Source organism: Salvelinus sp. IW2-2015, linkage group LG18 (genome assembly GCF_002910315.2).
Source record: "Salvelinus sp. IW2-2015 linkage group LG18, ASM291031v2, whole genome shotgun sequence".
Classification (NCBI taxonomy): Eukaryota; Metazoa; Chordata; class Actinopteri; order Salmoniformes; family Salmonidae; genus Salvelinus; species Salvelinus sp. IW2-2015.
In genome coordinates, this window is record NC_036858.1 from 45,807,638 (window position 1) to 45,828,642 (window position 21,005).

The following is a 21,005-nucleotide window of genomic DNA, read 5'->3' on the forward strand; positions in this document are numbered from 1 at the left end:
CCCTTCCGGAGGGGAATGACAGAACAGATTACTGCTTTTGACTGAATAGAAACTGGCGTCCTCCAACTGCTCTTCACGCGTACCCATTGAAAACAATATGCCCCAGTCCCCCTAACACCACTTTCTCATTCTACTGCTAGAATATCTGATAGCGCCGACTTACTCCTCCACTGACAACATGTCATATTGTTTATGAGGTTGTTCCAAAAGCAGCTTTTAACAACAACCGTATAAACGTATTACATGTTAAATAACTTGAATAGACTGATGCCGGCTACACTGGGTCAGGGTAACCCATCTCAACATTGATAGCTCCTCATATGTTATTTTTGAACTTGGCTCAAAGGTAATGTATGGACTGACTGGACAGCACAGAGCATACTGTGTTGTTATTGTGAAGCTCACCTTTATGTGCTTTACCCCACAGCTCACCAGCCGGTTCTGCTGAAAGGGATCCCAAGATATATCGAAGATCTGAAAGACGGCCAAGCCATTAACACACATACATTTCCTCTCCTTCACACAGAAAGTCATGTCGCACACACACACTGTGTACTCACACGTGTACTCACTACAACTGAATCAATACACAACACACACACCCAAACGCCAACATGCACACAGCACACACAACAGCGTACCCTGTCTGAATGTCCTGTCGCAGTGGCCAGAACCTTTCCTTTCCTCCAGTCCCAAACAGACACTGTATTTTTGGCATCCAGCCCCACAGAAGCCAGCCGCTGAAAATGAGAAAAAGTGGAAACTATTCATTAATCTGCAAATAAAGGAGAGAGACTGTTTCTATTCAATGGATGAAGATGAATAAATCTTAATGAATGTACTGTAAATGGAGGCAAATAGTCATATTTTCATAATCAAATCATTTCTATGACGGGACATATGACAGAATTGTTCTATGTGACAGCTGCAGAGACGCAGTTCACAGGCAGACATTTGCAGATAATACAGTAAGACCTTAAAACAGCACTATCTAAAAAGCCTTCTGTATTTTATCACACTGGCTGTAGAAAGGAAAGGAATGCAAATTGTTTCCAATTAGTCTGGCATCAATTACCATTCAGCGAGTTAATTGTTAATTACCCATTTTATGACTTAGACAAAGGAGCTAGGCCTTTAGGAACATTTGGACAACTGTCTCCGGGTGAATATTGGGATGACAATGAAACATTAGATAGAAAATAAATTAGACCTAAATGTAGGGATATTTCAGATTTGATGCTCCAATATAAAATAAGTATGGGCCATTCTACTGAGTACAAAAGAGAGGAGATGAATGCCAAATGTTAGTTGACCTAATGTGCTGTTGACTTTACAATGAAACGGTATTGTGTGTTTCCATTAATCAATACATTTCAGTGATAGAGAATACATTCTCTTTTCTTCAGGAAAACATGTTTTGTCATATTTGTGGTTTGCCACAACCATTCATCCACAAACCCATTTAAATCCCAACCAAACAAGACATCCATCTGTGTTATATGACATCACCCAGAGTTGTTTACCCGCTCTGCCCACAGGGGTTTCCAAGAAAACAGCCATCTAATGCATTTCAGAATGGAGCTAATAAAATGATAAGGCCTAAATGTCTTTATGATTGACTAAGGGTCTGAGGTAAACCTTGTTTACTGCCCCTCCCTGGTTGGTCTCCATTACAGTGTAGCAGTAATGTAGACTGGTGGCCAGTGGCAGGAGGTGATAAGACATGTTGCATTAGCCCTGGTAGCATTAGCCATGGCTCTCCTCACCCACCCTTCCTCTTCCTCCCCCTCCCTCTCCATCCCAGACACATTCTTCACCAGCCGCAGCCTCCTCTGACGTGGCATTGCATTTGTCAACTCCAAAACCACAATGAAGGCAATGACAACAGCAGCCATTCCTCCTTCCTTCCTGCCCTTCCCTCCCTCCATCCATCCCCTCCCTTTCCCCTTCCATATTTCCTGGGTGTAGCCTACTGGTCTTGTATGGGGGACGTCAACAGGCTGCTGCTGCTGTAGGAGACTCTCATGGAGCCCCATACATCAAGCTAAAGGTCATAGGAGACTGGTGCTGTCCCAGCATTCCCCCCAGTAAACATGGGCCATCATGATTCATGGCAGAGTCGTATATCATCCCCAGCCTGCACAGTTACCCAGTAGGCTTCACTTCTCAGCAACCCACCACAACAATACCATTCCCATGGCTATATGCTATGTGAGATATAAGGCACATTTACATATGATATAATTAGGAGAAATCTATTAATTATGACCCTTCAATCTCGCAAATGATGGAGCATTCACATTGCTGTGTGTCAGAGTATTGTTGTTTTTCTGTCAGACTCAGATCATCAAACAGATTTGCCTTGGTAATAGGGTGATAGTACAGGAACCCATCCACTCAGAGAAAAGGTGGATGAGAGGTGTGCATGTGTGCCTGTATGCGTGAGGTGAAGTGTGTGTGTGAAGTGGTGCGTGCTTGGCTGTGTGTGTGTGTGTGTGTGTGTGTTGTGTGTGTGTGTGTGTGTGTGTGTGTGTGTGGTGTTGTTGTTGTTGTGTGTGTGTGTGTGTGTGTGTGTGTGTGTGTGTGTGTGTGTGTGTGTGTGTGTGTGTACGTCTGCTTGTGTGGAAGCTTGCAGGCATGAGGTGGTGTGTGCGGGTTTGTGTCTCACCTGTCCATCTGCGCTGAAAGCCAGGCAGGCCACCCCATGGGAGTGTCCGTCCTTGAGGATAGAGATGGTCTGTACAGTGAAGGTGCCCACACACAGATGAGGGCTCCTTCCCCACCTGACCTGTTGCCACCAGTGACCTCTCAGGATGAACGGCAAGGCTGGAGAAACAGGAGAGGAGACATAACAGGTAATACCAACGCAAAAATGTGGATTAAATATGTATATAACCTGTTGCTCTTTCTGGTTAAACCATGTGCTTGACTCATTGTTGACATTAATAATCATGTCAGTATACACAGTGTTTGATACTTTGTCGATAACCATTTACAGCCATATGTGTACAATCTGAAACTCATAGTTACAGACACCACAGTGGGTCATTGGTAGCTCCAGGCGCCAACCTGCCTCCCTCGTTCCCTTTCTCCATCTTTCTCTTCTCCTTCCCTCTCTCCCACATGTTCCTCATTACTCTCTATCTCCCCTCTCTCTTTCCCCCTTTCTCTCTCTGCCACCCCTCTCTCTTTATATCTTCATCTCTCTAGGGAGAGAAGGTCCTGCTGAAGAGTACGCCACAGGTCATTGTGCTCCTTTATGGAAGGTGCCCCGGTGTTCTATAAATACATGAGGTTAATGGCATCATTACTGGGGCCTGCCCGAGCGTCAGACATTAGTGTGTTAGTTGCATCAGCCACACAGGGTCAGGGATCATCACACCACCAATGGACTGGGGAGAATACCGTGCTCAGTTCCGCTCAACACGGTGAGCCCTCTGTGACCTTGACCATGGACACCGTACAGAGGACAAGCGGTAGCCTACCAAACCGAGCCTTGGCATTGAAAATAGTCCAATCGTAAAAATGGGTGTAAAATTACCATTTCTATCAAGAGAAATAACCTGACACTACAAAGCAGACATGGTAGTACACACTACAAAGCACACATGGTAGTATACACTACAAAGCAGACATGGTAATACACACTGCAAAGCACATTTGCATGTCTTGCTTTCTCTTTCTCTTTCAACGCTTTCTCAGTCCGTGAATATCTTTCTCTCTCTCTCTGTGCTCAGTCTGACTGTCTCAGACTCTTTCATCTCAAAGCCTCTTTCTGCATGAAGCTCATGGCTGTAAATCTGGGCTTGGAGCTCTGCCTGGAGCTGAGGCTCAGCAGAGGAGAGAATGAGGAAGTAGAGAGGGAGGAAGAAGGGATAAATAAAGGCTGTGAGAAAAGCAATGGAGGTAGGGGGAGAAATGGAGAAACCCTCATGCAATTTGAGTGAGAGAAAGACAGAATGAGAGAGAGAGAGAGCTCAGCTCTACTCAGCTGACTGTCGGGAGGTTTCCCACACAGTATGGAAGCATGCATTCCCAGACAGTCAACATCCCAGCTGGCCCTAATATAGCACATGGGGATGAGCAGAAGTGCAACGCTAGCTGATGGAGATGGAGAGACTACGACATGAGGGCAGATTTGCCGGCTCATGTGTTTCAATGGGCTGTTGGGTTGCCAGGGTCAGGAGCAGGAGCAGAGGGAGTGCACGTGAAGAGATGCATCAGAAGATGCTCCATTCATGCAGTGTGTGATGGCAGCCCAGCCAGCCTGAGAGGAACTCACTGTACTGTGACTGTACTGTCACTGAAGGATGAACCTTCTGATTTATTGACAGCTACAATCATGATGAATGTGTCCGGGGTATTTAATGTTATGCATACAGTACTGTGCGGTTTTCAATACATTCTTTGATAACCTTTTCTCAATAGGGGGGCGCCATTTCGACTTTGTAAAAATTCATTCCCAAATTAAACTGCCTCGTACTCAATTCTTGCTCGTACAATATGCATATTATTATTACTATTGGATAGAAAACACTCTCTAGTTTCTAAAACCGTTTGAATTATATCTGTGAGTAAAACAGAACTCATTTTGCAGCAAACTTCCTGTCAGGAACTGAAAAATCTGAAATCGGGGGCCCTGTTCCAGGGTCAGTTTATAAATTTGCATGTAATCTATGGGTCGACATGCACTGCATACGCCTTCCCCTAGATGTCAGTAAGCAGTGAGAATGGAATGGGGTGTCTAGGTAGATCTGAGGCCATATAAGAGCTCTTGGAACCGGGGGTGCAGTCTTTTCTACGTTCGTCATGACGCGAGACAGACCTCAGAATTGCGTCCTGAAAAGTTGTTGTTATAGGCGCTAGATATATCCGGCTCTGATTTTATTCGATATACGTGTTAAAAACATCATAATGTAGTAATTTTAAACAGTGTTATATCCGTTTATATCAGTATATTGCGATTTTCGGGATTTTCTTTGTTCTGCGTTATGCTGAGTTGGACACGTCTGCACCACATGGCTAACGTTTGATGCTAATTCCACAGTTGAAGACGACCTTCTACAACCGAGCAACGATTATTCTGGACAAATGACAACTTGTACAAGATTCTGATGGAAGCTCATCAAATAGTAAGAACTATTTATGATGTTAGTTCGTAATTTCTGTCGAAAAAGTTTAACTATTATTCCGCCATTAATTTCGGTGCGGTCTCGCTTTAACGCACGCTGTATGTCGTAGTAACGTTAATTTTAAAAATCTAACACAGCGGTTGCATTAAGAACTAATGTATCTTTCATTTGCTGTCCAACCTGTATTTTTTAGTCAAGTTTATGATTAGTTATTGATTAGATTAGGTGCCTCTCCCAAGATTTCTCCCGACATTTTGTTTGCAGTTTGGCTACTATTCTCATTGTATAACCACGATTTGTGCCGCTAAATATGCACATTTTCGAACAAACCATATATGTATTGTGTAATATGATGTTATAGGACTGTCATCTGATGAAGTTTTGAGAAGGTTAGTGAAAAAAATAATATATTTTGCTGGTTTATTCGCTATCGCTAACGTGCATGAATCAATGCTGCTGTGTGGTTGGCTATTGTAGTAAGCTAATATAATGCTATATTGTGTTTTCGCTGTAAAACACTTAAAAAATCTGAAATATTGGCTGGATTCACAAGATGTTTGTCTTTCATTTGCTGTACGCTGTGTATTTTTCATAAATGTTTTATGATGAGTATTTAGGTAATTCACGTTGGTCTCTGTAGTTATTCTAGCTGCTTTGGTGAGATTTTGTGATGGTGGCTGCAATGTAAAACTATGATTTATACCTGAAATATGCACATTTTTCGAACAAAACATATGCTATACAATAAATATGTTATCAGACTGTCATCTGATGAAGTTGTTTCTTGGTTAGTGACTATTTATATCTTTATTTGGTCGAATTTGTGATAGCTACCTATGCAGTAAGAAAATGGTGGAGAAAAAAAAGTTGAGTCTTTTGCTATCGTGGTTAGCTAATAGAAATACATATTGTGTCTTCCCTGTAAAACATTTTAAAAATCAGAAATGATGGCTGGATTCACAAGATGTGTATCTTTCATCTGGTGTCTTGGACTTGTGATTTCATGATATTTAGATGCTAGTATTTACTTGTGGCGCTATGCTAGGCTATGCTAGTCAGCTTTTTTACTGATGRGGGTGCTCCCGGATCCGGGATGAGTACCAAGTAGAAGTTGATAAGTATGTACACTATGCCTTTACCAGTGGTTAGATTACATAAACAACATGAGCCAGAAAGAAAAATATGTATTTTAAAGAGATACCAACTTGTATTTTTTTCACTCCATAAAATAACATATGTAAAATCATTATGCATACAAATTATATCATTGATGAGATCATTTATTGTACTAATGCATTATTCATAGACAAAATGCTAGTGAAGGACACAGAGTCAGTCCCAGTGGGACCGGACTGCAGTATCGGACTCCCGTCACACAAACAAACAGTAATGTGACACTCCTCTCCTCTGCAGTGGCACAGGGAGTTCCCCAGGGGAAGGAAATCAGAGCCAGGCATCACTGCTGCCACAATAAAGTGATATTTTAAAAAATGAGGCAAAGCAATTAACTTTTTGTCCTGAATACAAAGTGTTATGTTTGGTCATTGTGGTGGCTAAGCACAGGCAATATCCTAGAGGAAAACTTGCTTCAGTCGGCTTTCCACCAGACACTGGGAGACTAATTTACCTTTCAGCAGGACCGTAACCTAAAACACAAGGCCAAATCTACACTGGAGTTCCAAACCAAGAAGACAGTGAATGTTCCTGAGATGCAGAGTTACAGTTTTGACTTAAATCTACTTGAAAATCTACGACAAGACCTTAAAATGGTTGTCTAGCAATGATCAACAACCAATTCGACAGAGCTTGAAGAATTTTGAAATGAATAATGGGAAAATATTGCACAATCCAGGTGTGGAAAGCTCCGAGAAACGTACCCAGAAAGGGGTGTAAATGGTTACAGTGCATTCGGAAAGTATTCAGACCCCTTGACTTTTTCCACATTTTGTTACTTTACAGCCTTACTCTAAAATTGATTAAATCGTTTTTTCCCCCCTCATTAATCTAAACACAATACCCCATAACGACAAAGCAAAAAGAGTTTAGAAATTTTAGCAAATGTATTAAAAATAAAAAAACATAAATATCTAATTTACATAAGAATTCAGACCCTTTCCCCAGTACTTCGTTGAAGCACCTTTGGAAACGATTACAGCCTCAAGTCTTCTTGGGTATGACACTACAAGCTTGGCACACCTGTATATGGAGAGTTTCTCCAATTATTCTCTGCAGATCCTCTCAAGCTCTGTCAGGTTAGATGGGGAATGTCTCTCCAGGTCTCTCCAGAGATGTTCGATCGGGTTCAAGTCTGGGCTCTGACTGGGCCACTCAAGGACATTCAGAGACTTGTCCTGAAGCCACTCCTATGTTGTCTTGGCTGTGTGCTTTAGGTCGTTGTCCTGTTGGAATGTGATCCTTCGCCCAAGTCTGAGGTCCTGAATGCTCTGGAGCAGGTTTTCATCAAGGATCTCTCTGTACATTGCTCCATTAATCTTTCCCTTGATCCTGACTAGTCTCCAAGTCCCTGCAGCTGAAAAATATTCCCACAGCATGATGCTGCCACCACCATGCTTCACCGTATGGATGGAGCCAGGTTTCCTCCAGACGTGACGCTTGGCATTCAGGCCAAAGAGTTCGATCTTGGTTTCATCAGACATAGAATCTTATTTCTCATGGTCTGAAAGCCTTTTAGGTGCCTTTTGACAAACTCCAAGTGGGCTGTCATGTTCCTTTCCCTAAGGAAAGGCTTCCGTCTGGCCACTCTACCATAAAGGCCTGATTGGTGGAGTGCTGCAGAGATGGCTGTCCTTCTGAAAGGTTCTCCCATCTCCACAGAGGAACTCAGGAGCTCTGTCGGAGTGGCCATCAGGTTCTTGGTCACCTCTCTGACCAAGGCCCTTCTCCCCCGATTGCTCAGTATGGCCAGGCAGCCAGCTCTAGGAAGAGTCTTGGTGGTTCGAAAGTTCTTCAATTTAAGAATGATGGAAGCCACTATGTTCTTGGGGACCTTCAATGCTGTGCATTTTTTGGTACCCTTCCCCAGATCTGTGTCTCGACACAATCCTGTCTGGGAGCTCTACGGACAATTCCTTCGACCTCATGGCTTGGTTTTTGCTCTGACATGCACTGCCAACTGTGGGACCTTATATAGACAGGTGTGTGCCTTTTCGAAACCATGTCCAATCAATTCAACTTACTCTAAACAAGTTGTAGAAACATCTCAAGGATGATCAATGGAAACAGGAGCTCAATTTCGAATTGCATAGCAAATGGTCTGAATACTTATGTAAATAAGGTATTTCTGGGTTGTTGTTTTGTTATAAATTTGCAAAAAAATTTATAAACCTGTTTTTGCTTTGTCGTTATGGGGTATTATGTGTAGATTAATGAGAAAAAAAATATTTCATCAATTTTAGAATAAGGCTGTAACGTAACTAAATGTGGAAAAAGTCAAGGGGTCTGAATACTTTGGTAATGCAATGTATGTAAATGTAATATTTTTGTATTTCATTTTAAATAAATGTGTAAAAATAAAAAGTCCACTGCCCGCCGGCGCCATATGTGAACAGTATGAGCTAATGTGAGCCAATATGTCTGATCTAACACACAATTCACTAACAACAACCAACCTGCTGACAGCATGGTTGCCTTGACAACTGGACAGCCAAGGACACAGGAATCAAGATTAAGAATGAAAGTCTAACTAGAGGTGAAATATCAGCAGACGTACACAACAAACCTCACCTACACATGAGCAAACCATCCTCAACCAACAAAATGTCCTACAAAATATATCCTTATGTAGCATACTGTTTTCTGTTAAGAACACAATATTGTGATACATTGAAGAAGGGTAGGGTGAAGGTATTCATACCCCTTCACTTATTCCACATTTTGTTGCATTACACCCTGAATTCAAAATGGATTACATATTTTTTTCCACCTATTTCCACACAATACCTCATAATGACGAATTGAGAACATGTTTTTAGAAATTTGTGCAAATGTATTAAAAATGAAATTCAGAAATATCTCATAAATCTCAATACTTTGTAGAAGCACCTTTGGCTGTGACTACAGCTTTGAATCATCTTGGGTATGTCTATCAGTTTTGCACATCTGCATTTGGCATTTTCTTCCTTGCAGATTTTCTCAAGCTCTGTTAAGTTAGATGGGAGAGTGGCGGTGAACAAATCCTTCAGGTCTTTTCACAGATTTTCAATGAGATTCAAATCTGGACTTTGGCTTGGCCACTCAAGGACTTTCTGTTGGAATGTAAATCTTCGCCCCAAGTCTAAGGTTGTGTGCATTCTGAAGCAGGTTCTCAAAGATTTGCATGCATTTGGCTCCATTCATTGTTCTCTCTATCCTTACCAGTCTCCCAGTCCCTTCCGCTGAAAAGCATCCCCATAACATGATGCTGCCACCACCATGCTTTTATGGTAGACGGGTAATGAGCTGTGCCTGGTTTTCTCCAGACATAGCACTTTGCATTCAGGCCAAAGTGTTACATTTTTGTCTCATCAGACCACAGAATCTTTTGCCTTATGATCTCAGAGTTTTTCATGCGCCCTTTTTTCAAACTCCAGGTGTGCTATGTGCATTTGTGCATTTTTCTCAGGAGTGGCTTTCATCTGGCCACTCTCCCATAAGCCCAGATTGGTGAAGTGCTGTAGTCGACGGTTGTCCTTCTGGCAGGTTCTCCCATCTCAGCCAAGGAACTCTGTAGTTCTGTCAGAGTGGCCATCCGGTTCTTGGTCAACTCCCTGACCAAGGTCCTTCTTGCCCAGTTGCTCAGTTTGGTCGGATGGCCAGCTCTAGGCAGAGTCTGGGCAGTTACATATTTTTTCAATTTCCCAATGAGACCACTATGCTCTTGGAAACACTCTAGAAATTATTTTATACCCTTCCCCAGATATATGCTTTATCACAATTCTATCTAACAGACAGTTCCTTGGACTTCGTGGTACAGTTTCTGCTCAGACATGCACTGTCAACTGTGGGTCCTTATATAGACAGGTGTGTTTCTTTCTAAATCATGTCCAAACAATTGAATTGGCCACAGCTGGACTCTAATCAAATTGTAGTGACATCTCAAGGATGATCAAAGGAAATTGGATGCACTTGAGCTCACACCTGTGCTCACTTTGTCATTATGGGGTATTTTTATTTATTTATTTATTTAACCTTTATTTAACCAGGTAGGCCAGTTGAGAACAGGTTCTCATTTACAACTGCGACCTGGCCAAGAAAAAGCAAAGCAGTTCGACACATACAACAACACAGAGTTACACATGGAATAAACAAACATACAGTCAATAATACAGTAGGAAAAAAAGTATATATACATTGTGTGCAAATGAGGTAAGGAAGGTAAGGTAGTTGGATGGGCTATTTACAGATGGGCTATGCACAGGTGCAATGATCTGTGAGCTGCTCTGACAGCTGGTGCTTGAAGTAAGTGAGGGAGATAAGAGTCTCCAGCTCAGCAATGTTTGCAGTTTGTTCCAGTCATTGGCAGCAGAGAACTTGAAGGAAAGGTGGCCAAAGGAGGAATTGGCTTTGGGGGTGACCAGTGAAATATACCTGCTGGAGCGCGTGCTACGGGTGGGTGCTGCTATGGTGACCAGTGAACTGAGATAAGGCGGGGCTTTACTTAGCAAAGACTTGTAGATGACCTGGAGCCAGTGGGTTTGGCGACGAGTATGAAGCGAGGGCCAGCCAACGAGAGCGTACAGGTCGCAGTGGTGGGTAGTATATGGGGCTTTGGTGACAAAACGGATAGCACTGTGATAGACTGCATCCAATTTGTTGAGTAGAGTGTTGGAGGCTATTTTGTAAATTACATCGCCGAAGTCAAGGCTCGGTAGGATAGTCAGTTTTACGAAGGTATGTTTGGCAGCATGAGTGAAGGATGCTTTGTTGCGAAATAGGTGATTATAGATTTAATTTTGGATTGGAGATGCTTAATGTGGGTCTGGAAGGAGAGTTTACAGTCTAACCAGACACCTAGGTATTTGTAGTTGTCCACATATTATAGGTCAGAACCATCCAGAGTAGTGATGCTGGACGGGCGGGCAGGTGCGGGCAGCTATCGGTTGAAGAGCATCCATTTAGTTTTATTTGCATTTAAGAGCAGTTGGAGGCCACGGAAGGAGTGTTGTATGGCATTGAAGCTCATCTGGAGGTTAGTTAGCACAGTGTCCAAAGAAGGGCCAGAGGTATACAGAATGGTGTATACGATTTCAAAACGATTTGACACACTGAACTCTATCAGAGAAGTAGTTGGTGAACCAGGTGATGCAGTTATTTGAGAAACCAAGGCTGTTGAGTCTGCCGATAAGAATGTGGTGATTGACAGTCGAAAGCCTTGGCCAGGTCGATGAATACGGCTGCACAGTAATGTCTCTTATCGATGGCAGTTATGATATCGTTTAGGACCTTGAGCGTGGCTGAGGTGCACCCATGACCAGCTCGGAAGCCAGATTGCATAGCGGAGAAGGTACGGTGGGATTCGAAATGGTCGGTGATCTGTTTGTTAACTTGGCTTTCGAAGAAAGGCAGGGTAGGATAGATATAGGTCTGTAGCAGTTTGGGTCTAGAGTGTCTCCCCCTTTGAAGAGGGGGATGACCGCAGCAGCTTTCCAATCTTTGGGGATCTCAGACGATACGAAAGAGAGGTTGAACAGGCTAGTAATAGGGGTTGCAACAATTTCGGCAGATAATTTTAGAAAGAGAGGGTCCAGATTGTCTATCCCGGCTGATTTGTAGGGGTCCAAATTTTGCAGCTCTTTAAGAACATCAGCTATCTGGATTTGGGTGAAGGAGAAATGGGAGAGGCTTGGGCGAGTTGCTTTGGGGGGTGCAGGGTAGTTGACCGGGTTAGGGGTAGCCAGGTATTGTGTGTAGATGGGTGAGAAACAAAAGGTATATTTAATCAATTTTGAATTCAGGCAGTAACACAACTAAATGTAAAATAGGTCAAGGGGTATGAATACTTTCTGAAGGCTCTGTACACTATGGAAAGAGGCAATAATATAGTCAAGTGGTTGATGTGGCATCTCCAGTTTTTCAGAATTCTAAAAGGTTCTTGAAACATATGAGTCCTGCAGATGTGTCCCTTTCATAGCACACAGCAAATGGGCCCGTGTTAACTAGTGTTGATTTTTCTAGTGTTGATTCGAGAGTTAAATTAACACTCAGTGGTGTAAAAGAAACTACACATCACTTTGCAAGCCAGCATAATGTGACTGTATTGGGGTAAAACTAGGCCGCATCAAAAGAAGACCTTATGAAATATGTATTGTATTGTCTTAAATAATGTAATTGTAATGAAGTTATATTCACTCAGGATCTTGAAGGCAACAGGACCAAAAATGAATGAATGCAACAACCATGTCTCTGTCACTAGCAAACACAGTCATAGGTGGTACTGGTAACTCTAAAATCCACTCAAAAGGCACCACGGGAAATATGCAAATAAGGCATAAAACCCTACAGCAGGGCTATTGAATTCCGGTCCTGGAGGGCCTAAACATTTCCGGTTTAGAATTTTTGTATGGTTCTTCAAAGAACCATCCCATTTATGGTTCTTCAGACACCCTAAAACGGTTCCCCTATGTGGCATCGCTCTCAAGAAACTTATTTGGTTCCTACTTGCATCTTTATTTGGTTGTACCACACCACAGATCCAACCAGTTCTAACAGAGAAATATAAGTAACATTTTTTGAAGAGTTTCATTCAAAAACGAGATAAACATTTTCAGAAATGTTGGTAAATTGACATTAATTAAAAAAGATATATTGTGAAAGAGATAGAGCTATTATTTTTTCATCTTACCATGACATGGGCTAGTGAAAAGACAGACATAATCTTGTTAGAAACATATTGGAAGATCATTTTATTTTAGAGAGACAAATAATCGTGTTTTGCCAATTCAAACAACAGAACTCCAATATAAAAAGTATCCCATTTCGGTTTTAAACAGTTACATGTAATAAAGTATCGATACATAAATAATTATACAAATATTCAATTTGATCAACATTATTGTGCAAATATCACATAGCCAATGTATTGTAGCCTATGCAGAGGGTGAGCAGTGTATAAAATGTTTTCTTTTTGGTAATTTAAGCAATTTTTTGAACAATTTTATGGGGGGTTACAGGTTTTCTGTTAGGATAAATCAAGGGAAGCTTTTTGAGTTTGATTATATACACTTTAGGTAATGATTTAAGGACTAATAAGGATATTGAAAGTCTGTCAGAATTAATTTGCCGGTCAAGGATGGATTTATTCCTATTGTTGGAGTGACACAGCCCGCTGTATGTTTGCAGCCGGTAGGCTATTAGCCTAGGTTGTTTCCCTTCACCTGAGTGTCGCTGGATCTCTCCTTGTTTAGAATTGTTCCTCTTTAGTCCAACAGGAACAGATATCACAGGCTCCAATAAACTGTCAAAAGGATCCATACTCAAAAGTTCCACGACACACACGCGCACAAAGCCTAACATGACGCTAGCTAGCCAGCACAAACAGCTGAGAGTGGCAGCTGTCAATCAACACATCCGGCTGACTAAGCCAGGGGTTAAATTAATAAAATAGGGATCTGATTACGTTCCTAAGTGTGGAAAAAATATTTAGAGAAACTTACAATTGAACCGCCATAGAATGTTGCAGTGTCATGTAAATGTATCATAATGCAGAAACCTCAATAGCCCAACTCTCTAAATACATGGCTCTGGATATAGTGCATTTTAGTATGAAACAAGTGTCGGATATCACTTTTAGCAACAAAAAATAACATTTTAAAGCACATCTAAAGTCAAATGTTTTAAAAGCATGAGAACAGCCATGATTCATACACATAGAAAGGGACCAATGAGCATTCATTTCAGATGAAAAAATGCAAATGTACCAAAATTGCATATAAACTCTTCAATTTTCACTGATGTGATAACCTACAATCTCTTAATGACCTAAACAATAACCCTACATCTCACTGCAACCGCTCACCCCCCTCTAACAGGCACCTAGGTCTACTTAGCATTCACCTTAACACTCATCCAACCTACACTGCTAATGCATTACCCATCCACTCTACAACCGTACCACTCCTTCTTTCCTCTGACCCTTCCCTGACCCCCCACCCTGCTCGTGATGTCAGTCTGACTCTCCTGTAATCTTGCCCTCTCATAATTAGTGTGAGTTCCTCTCCTGGAAGCCTGTGTCCCCGGGACAACCACCATCTGCTCCACTAAAACGATAGCAATATCACCCCGGCTATTCATAGCTGCCACAAAATCAGCTCAGGCTAAAAACAGCAGAAAGGGACTCCGCCAAGAGGCTGGTTTTCACGGTAAAAAGCAATAACCCCATTTATAAATGATTCAATAGGGTTTGGAGGGCAGAGGGGAGATAAACAGAAGAAAATGAAATGATGCTTTGTTTGTGTTTCCTCAGAAGATTCAATACATCCCTCTGCTCCTGAGGAAGATGTTTGCCTTACAGCGATAGCTCAGTCAAGAGACAAAAAGACTCAAGAAACATAGCTAGACAAACTCATTGTGAAAAGGTATTCATTGAGTGTCATTCGTTGAGCACTGTACTAATGGCTACATAATAAAGAGTGCTGCTGCACGGGTACTGACCAAGACCAGACGGAGAGCACACATTACACCGGTTTTAAGGTCTTTGCACCGGCTGCCTGTGAGTTTCTATTGGTTTTTAAATCAATCCACGATTGTGCACCCCAATGCACGTCAGACATGCTTTTAAAGTTATGTACCCAGTAGGTCCCTTAGGTCCTCTGACACTGGCCTTTTAACAATCGCCCAAAGCCTAGCACCAAGAGGCATGGAGAGACAGCCTTTAGTTACAGTAATATGGCCCCAGCCTCTGGAATAGCCTGCCAGAGAACTTAGGGGGGGGGGACATATTTAAAAGAGACATTAAAACACACCTTTTTAGCGTTGCTTTTCCTTAGGGTGTTTTTTTGTCGTTTTGTTTTTGTCAGTATTTTGTTTATTATCTTATGTTTGTTGTGTAGTAAATATTTCAGCTTTTATTTTCATTTTTTATTCGTTTTTCTTTCTGTGAAGCACATTGAGTTGCATTCCATTTCTGAAATGTGCTGTAAAAATAAAGCTTGATTTGATTTGATACAGCATATTTTATACGAGGAGCAGGAAATATAACCGATTATCAATGGAAATTCTGCAATAAGGGGCATAATCTAAAACATTCATAGTCTCAGTTAATCTATAATGAGCGCAATTCCTCCTTCGAACATTTTAAATCACTTAATGAATAATAGAACAATAAGTGTCTGCCACCAGACAGTGTTGGAAGGAGTACTGTAATTACACTGATATTATAGAGCTGTCAAGTTAGACAGAGCAAAGGAAAACAGAGGATCAGTCATTCTAACAAGACTCTCAGAAAACATTCATCTCAATACTGTATGTGATTACAGTATCTATGGAAAAAGCCTGGGCTGTTATGACCGGCATGTTACAGACGTTTATAATGAATGGATCACACCACCTGCAAAGTGGATAGGATTCCCTATTAGATGTCACACCTAAGGTATCCAGTGAATATTCTAGTACTAGTGGAACATTCCTGATGGAAATACAGTCCTGTATAGCCTATTATTCTGTGCAATTTCAGCACAGCAAGATAAGCATCTCTGTCAGAGTGCTCAGGGAAGAACAGACACATTAGGATTTTCATGATCAAAGACCTACTTAGATGGTCTGTACTGTAGTTTGCTGGGAATGTCAACGTCAAGATTTGCCATGTACAAACCAACAGGAACCCAAGCTACTCCTCAGACACTCACTTAGGCATATTCACCTACTGTCCGGAATTCCGACCCGAGTTAAGCCTGTGTAAATGGAACGTAATTCCCCTTTTATGCACTTTCTCTCTCTATGCATATTCTGACCTTGAATTTAAGCATGAGATTAGCATGCTACTCACCCACTACTCGTTTGGTGTGGAGATCAAATAAATGAAGTGGCAGAGTTGTGTCTACAGATACGCCATATTCTGACCTTAACTTCATTTCCTCTGGTGTCATTATCCTGTGACAGGTATTCACAAGGCTGATCAGACTACATGCTTGAATAGGGCTTTTGACATCCTGTTACAGTACCTAATGAAATCCTACATACTTCAACACTATTACAAAAAGACGACTATCTCCATAGCTTGACCTCAGAGGCACGAAACATCAACATCCTACAGCTTTTAACGAGTTACGACGGCTCCTTCGCTCAACCGTGAACACGCATCTTACACACGTGAATGCCTTTAGATAAGCCAGAGCTTCTATATACAATACTTCATTATCTCAGCATGGTCCTTTCTCATGGTGTGAGAGATCTGAAGTGCTAGTAGGATGGTCACTAGTATGCCCCCTGACAGACCACTCACTGTCTAACAACCATCCAAGGCCTACTGTTCTAATATCTAGGGCCTAGAGGGGCCCAGGGATATTTCTGACCTTGTGACCTGCCCAGGACAAATTGTAATTAGGGCCCTGAGATTTTCCTGGGTCATGTGGTCAGGAAGAATTCCCTTCATATTGTCAATAAAAAACTGGGCAAACACCATGAAATCACTGAGAGATACAGAGCCTTCAGAAGGTGTTCACAGACCTTGACTTGTGTTACAGCCTGAATTCAAAATAGATTAAATAAATGTTTTCCACCGCCTATCTACATTTACATTTAAGTCATTTAGCAGACGCTCTTATCCAGAGCGACTTACAAATTGGAACGTTCATACATATTCATCCTGGTCCCCCCGTGGGGAATGAACCCACAACCCTGGCGTTGCAAGCGCCATGCTCTACCAACTGAGCCACACGGGACACGGGATCTATACACAATACCCCATAATAAAAGTGAAAACAGGTTTTTAGAAATATCTCATTCACAAAGTATTCACACCCCTGAGTCAATGCCTTGTAGGAGCACCTTTTGCAGCCATTTTTTATTTAAACAAGGCAAGTCAGTTAAGAACAAATTCTTATTTACAATGACGGCCTACCCCGGCCAAACCCTAACCACACTGGGCCAATTGGGCGCCGCCCTATGTGACTCCCAATCACAGCCGGTTGGTATACAGCCTGGAATTGAACCAGGGTCTGTAGTGACACCTCTAGCACTGAGATGCAGTGCCATAGACCACTGCGCCACTTGGGAGGCCATCACAGCTGTGATTCTTTCTGGGTAAGTCTCTAAGAGCATCCCATTCCTGGATGGTGCAACATTTGCTGATATTCTTTTCAAAATTCTTCAAGTTCTGTGAAATTGGTTGTTTGATCATTGCTAGACAACCATTTTCAGGTCTTGCCATAGATTTTCAAGTAGGTTTAAGTCAAAGCTGTAACTCTCCCACTCAGGAACATTCACTGTCTTCTTGGTAAGCAACTCCAGGTTTAGATTTGGCCTTGTGTTTTAGGTTATTGTTCTACTGAAAGGTGAATTAATCTCCCAATGTCGGGTGGAAAGCAGAATTTCCCAGGTTTTCCTTTAGGATTTTGCCTGTGCTTAGCTCCATTTGATTTATTCTTTTTTATCTTGAAACTCCCCAGTTCTTATGATTACAAGCATATTGATAACATGATGCAGCCACCACTATGCTTGAAAATATGGAGAGTGGTAATCAGTAATTTGTTGTATTGGATTTGCCCCAAACATAAGACGTTGAATTCAGGACAAACAGTTAATTTCTTTGCCACATTTTTTGCCATATTACTTTAGTGCCTGGTGGCAAACAGGATGCATGTTTTGGAATATTTTTATTCTGCACATTTCCATCTTTTCACTCTGTCAATTAGGTTAGTATTGTGGAGTAACTACAATGTTGTTGATCCATCATCAGTTTTCTCCTATCAGTGACATTCATCGTGAAATCCCATAGCGGTTTCCTTCCTTTCCAGAAACTGTGTGGGGTACAGAGATGAGGTAGTCATTCAAAAAATTGCACACAGAGTGAGTCCATGCAACTTATTATGTGACTTGTTAAGCAAATGTTTACTCAATGTATTTAGGCTTGCCATAACAAAGGGGTTGAATGCTTATTGAACTCAATACATTTCAGCTTTTAATTTTTTTAAATTCATTTGTAAAAATGTTGAAAAACATAATTCCAGTTTGATATTATGGGGTATTGTGTGTAGGCCAGTGACAAAAAAAGTAAAGGGGTGTGAATACTTTCTGAAGGCACTGCAGTGACATGATCTACAGTAAGCCTGTCTGAGATGGTGCATGAGCATGAATGAGATGCAAATTAAGAGTTTCATTCCAAAATGCTATATCCATTTTCAGAAATGTTGGTAAATTAGCTTTATTTGTTTAAAGAAATTATGAAAGAGATTGGTGTGTTATTTCACTATCTAATCATTTCAAATGGTTGTTCAATGAAAGACATGTATCTGTTTAAATATATAACTTCAGGGATATTAGCGTTTTGCAAAAAAACACATTTTGTAAAACCCATGAATTAAAAATCTGAGAACAGTAATATTTTACATACATGAAGGTACCCATAAGCAATAATTTCTAATGAAAAAACACAAATGTGAAAAATTGATGGATATAGCGTTTTGCTAATAAACTCTTCAAATATTGAACAGGATATATTTGTATTTATTATGGACGTGTATGTATAGTGCGTGTGTTGTCATGTGTATGTATGAATATGTCTGTGTAGTACTGTGCGCCTCCCATAGTCTGTTCTGGACTTGGGGACTGTGAAGAGACCTCTGGTGGCCTGTCTTGTGGGATATGCATGGGTGTCTGAGCTGTGTGCTAGTCATTTAAACAGACAGCTCGGTGCTTTCAACATGTCAATACTTCTCACAAATACAAGTAGTGATGAAGTCAATCTCTCCTCCACTTTCAGCCAGGAGAGATTGACATGCATATTATTAATGTTTGCTCTCTGTCTACATCCAAAGGCCAGCCGTGCTGCCCTGTTCTGAGCCAATTGCAATTTTCCTGTCACTCTTTGTGGCACCTGACCACACGACTGAACAGTAGTCCAGGTGCGACAAAACTAGAGCCTGTAGGACGTGCCTTGTTGATAGTGCTGTTAAGGTAGCGCGGCGCTTTATTATGGACAGACTTCTCCCCATCTTAGCTACTGTTGTATCAATATTTTTTGACCATGACAGTTTAGAATCCAGGGTTACTCCAAGCAGTTTATTCACCTCAACTTGCTCAATTTCCACATTATTTATTACACGATTTAGTTGAGGGTTAGGATTTAGTGAATGATTTGTCCCAAATACAATGCTTTTAGTTTTTGAAATATTTAGGACTAACTTATTCCTTGCCACCCATTCTGAAATAAACTGTAGCTCTGTGTTAAGTGTTGCAGTCATTTCAGTTGCTGTAGTAGTTGACGTGTATAGAGTTGAGTCATCCGCATACATAGACACACCGGCTTTACTCAAAGCCAGTGGCATGTCGTTAGTAAAAATGGAAAAAAGTAAGGGACCTAGACAGCTGCCCTGGAGAATTCCTGATTCTACCTGGATTATGTTGGAGAGGCTTCCATTAAAGAACACCCTCTGTTCTGTTAGACAGGTAACTCTTTATCCACAATATAGCAGGGGGTGTAAAGCCATAACACATATGTTTTTCCAGCAGCAGACTATGATTGATAATGTCAAAAGTCACACTGAAGTCTAACAAAACCGCCCCCAAAATATTTTTAGCATCAATTTCTCTCAGCCAATTATCAGTAATTTGTGTAAGTGCTGTGCTTGTTGAATGTCCTTCCCTATAAGCATGCTTGTTACGCTGGTATAAAGGTTTTGGAGACAGGAGCAGGAATACATCATCTGGGTTTTTAATACACCCAAAACAAACATGGGTGCATGTTTATTAGTAACTGGCTCTTTTGCACACCAGTATCTCTTCTTGCACATGATCATCTGATGATTTATCACTCCAGTGTTAATCTGCTAAATTGTAATTATTCGATTTATTGCCTACCTCATGCCTTTTGCACACATTGTATATAGATTCTCTTTTTTTCTACCATGTTATTGACTTGTTTATTGTTTACTCCATGTGTAACTCTGTGTTGTCTGTTCACACTGCTATGCTTTATCTTGGCCAGGTCGCAGTTGCAAATGAGAACTTGTTCTCAACTAGCCTACCTGGTTAAATAAAGGTGAAAAAAAAAGAAAAAAAAAAGCAATTTCATAAATGTGTCAAGTGCAACCTCTGTTTGCTCCTCATTACACACCATGGACCAACAAATATTCTTTACATCAACAACATAGGAATCCCTACAAAACTTATTGTATGACCTCTTATACACTATATTAGGCCCAGCCTTTGACACATTGGTTTTCCTAGATATGGCCACTATATTGTGATCACTACTTCCAATGGATCTAGATACTGCTTTCAAGCATATTTATGCAGCATTAGTAAAGACGTGATCAATAAATGTTGATGATTTCATTTCTGTGCTGTTTGTACCTACCCTGGTAGGTTGACTGATAACCTGAACCAGGTTGCAGGCACTGGTTACAGTTTGAAGCTTTTTCTTTAGTGGGCAGCTTGATGAAAGCCAGTCAATATTTAAATCATCCAGAAAATATACTCTCTGTTGATATCACATACATTATCAAACATATCACACATGTTATCCAGATACTGACTGTTAGCACTTGGTGGTCTATAACAGCTTCCCACCAGAATGGGCATCAGGTGAGGCAGATGAACCTGTAGCCATATGATATGAATGTGTGTCTTGGCGGAGCAGTGTGTCAACAAGACAATCTATGTGTCAACAAAGTACATCATCGATGTGTCATCAACGCAATCAATATGTTGTCATAATCA

General features: G+C 41.2%; 1 protein-coding gene across 1 annotated transcript in view; it reads right to left on the reverse strand.

The window, feature by feature from the left end:
- LOC111977336 (echinoderm microtubule-associated protein-like 6) overlaps positions 1-21,005 on the reverse strand; it is an 84,354-nt gene that overhangs the window by 50,770 nt on the left and 12,579 nt on the right. Inside the window, 4 exon segments of the mRNA XM_070448550.1 lie at positions 406-474; positions 642-740; positions 2,669-2,770; positions 2,772-2,826. Coding sequence (XP_070304651.1) covers positions 406-474; positions 642-740; positions 2,669-2,770; positions 2,772-2,826 — 325 coding nt within the window.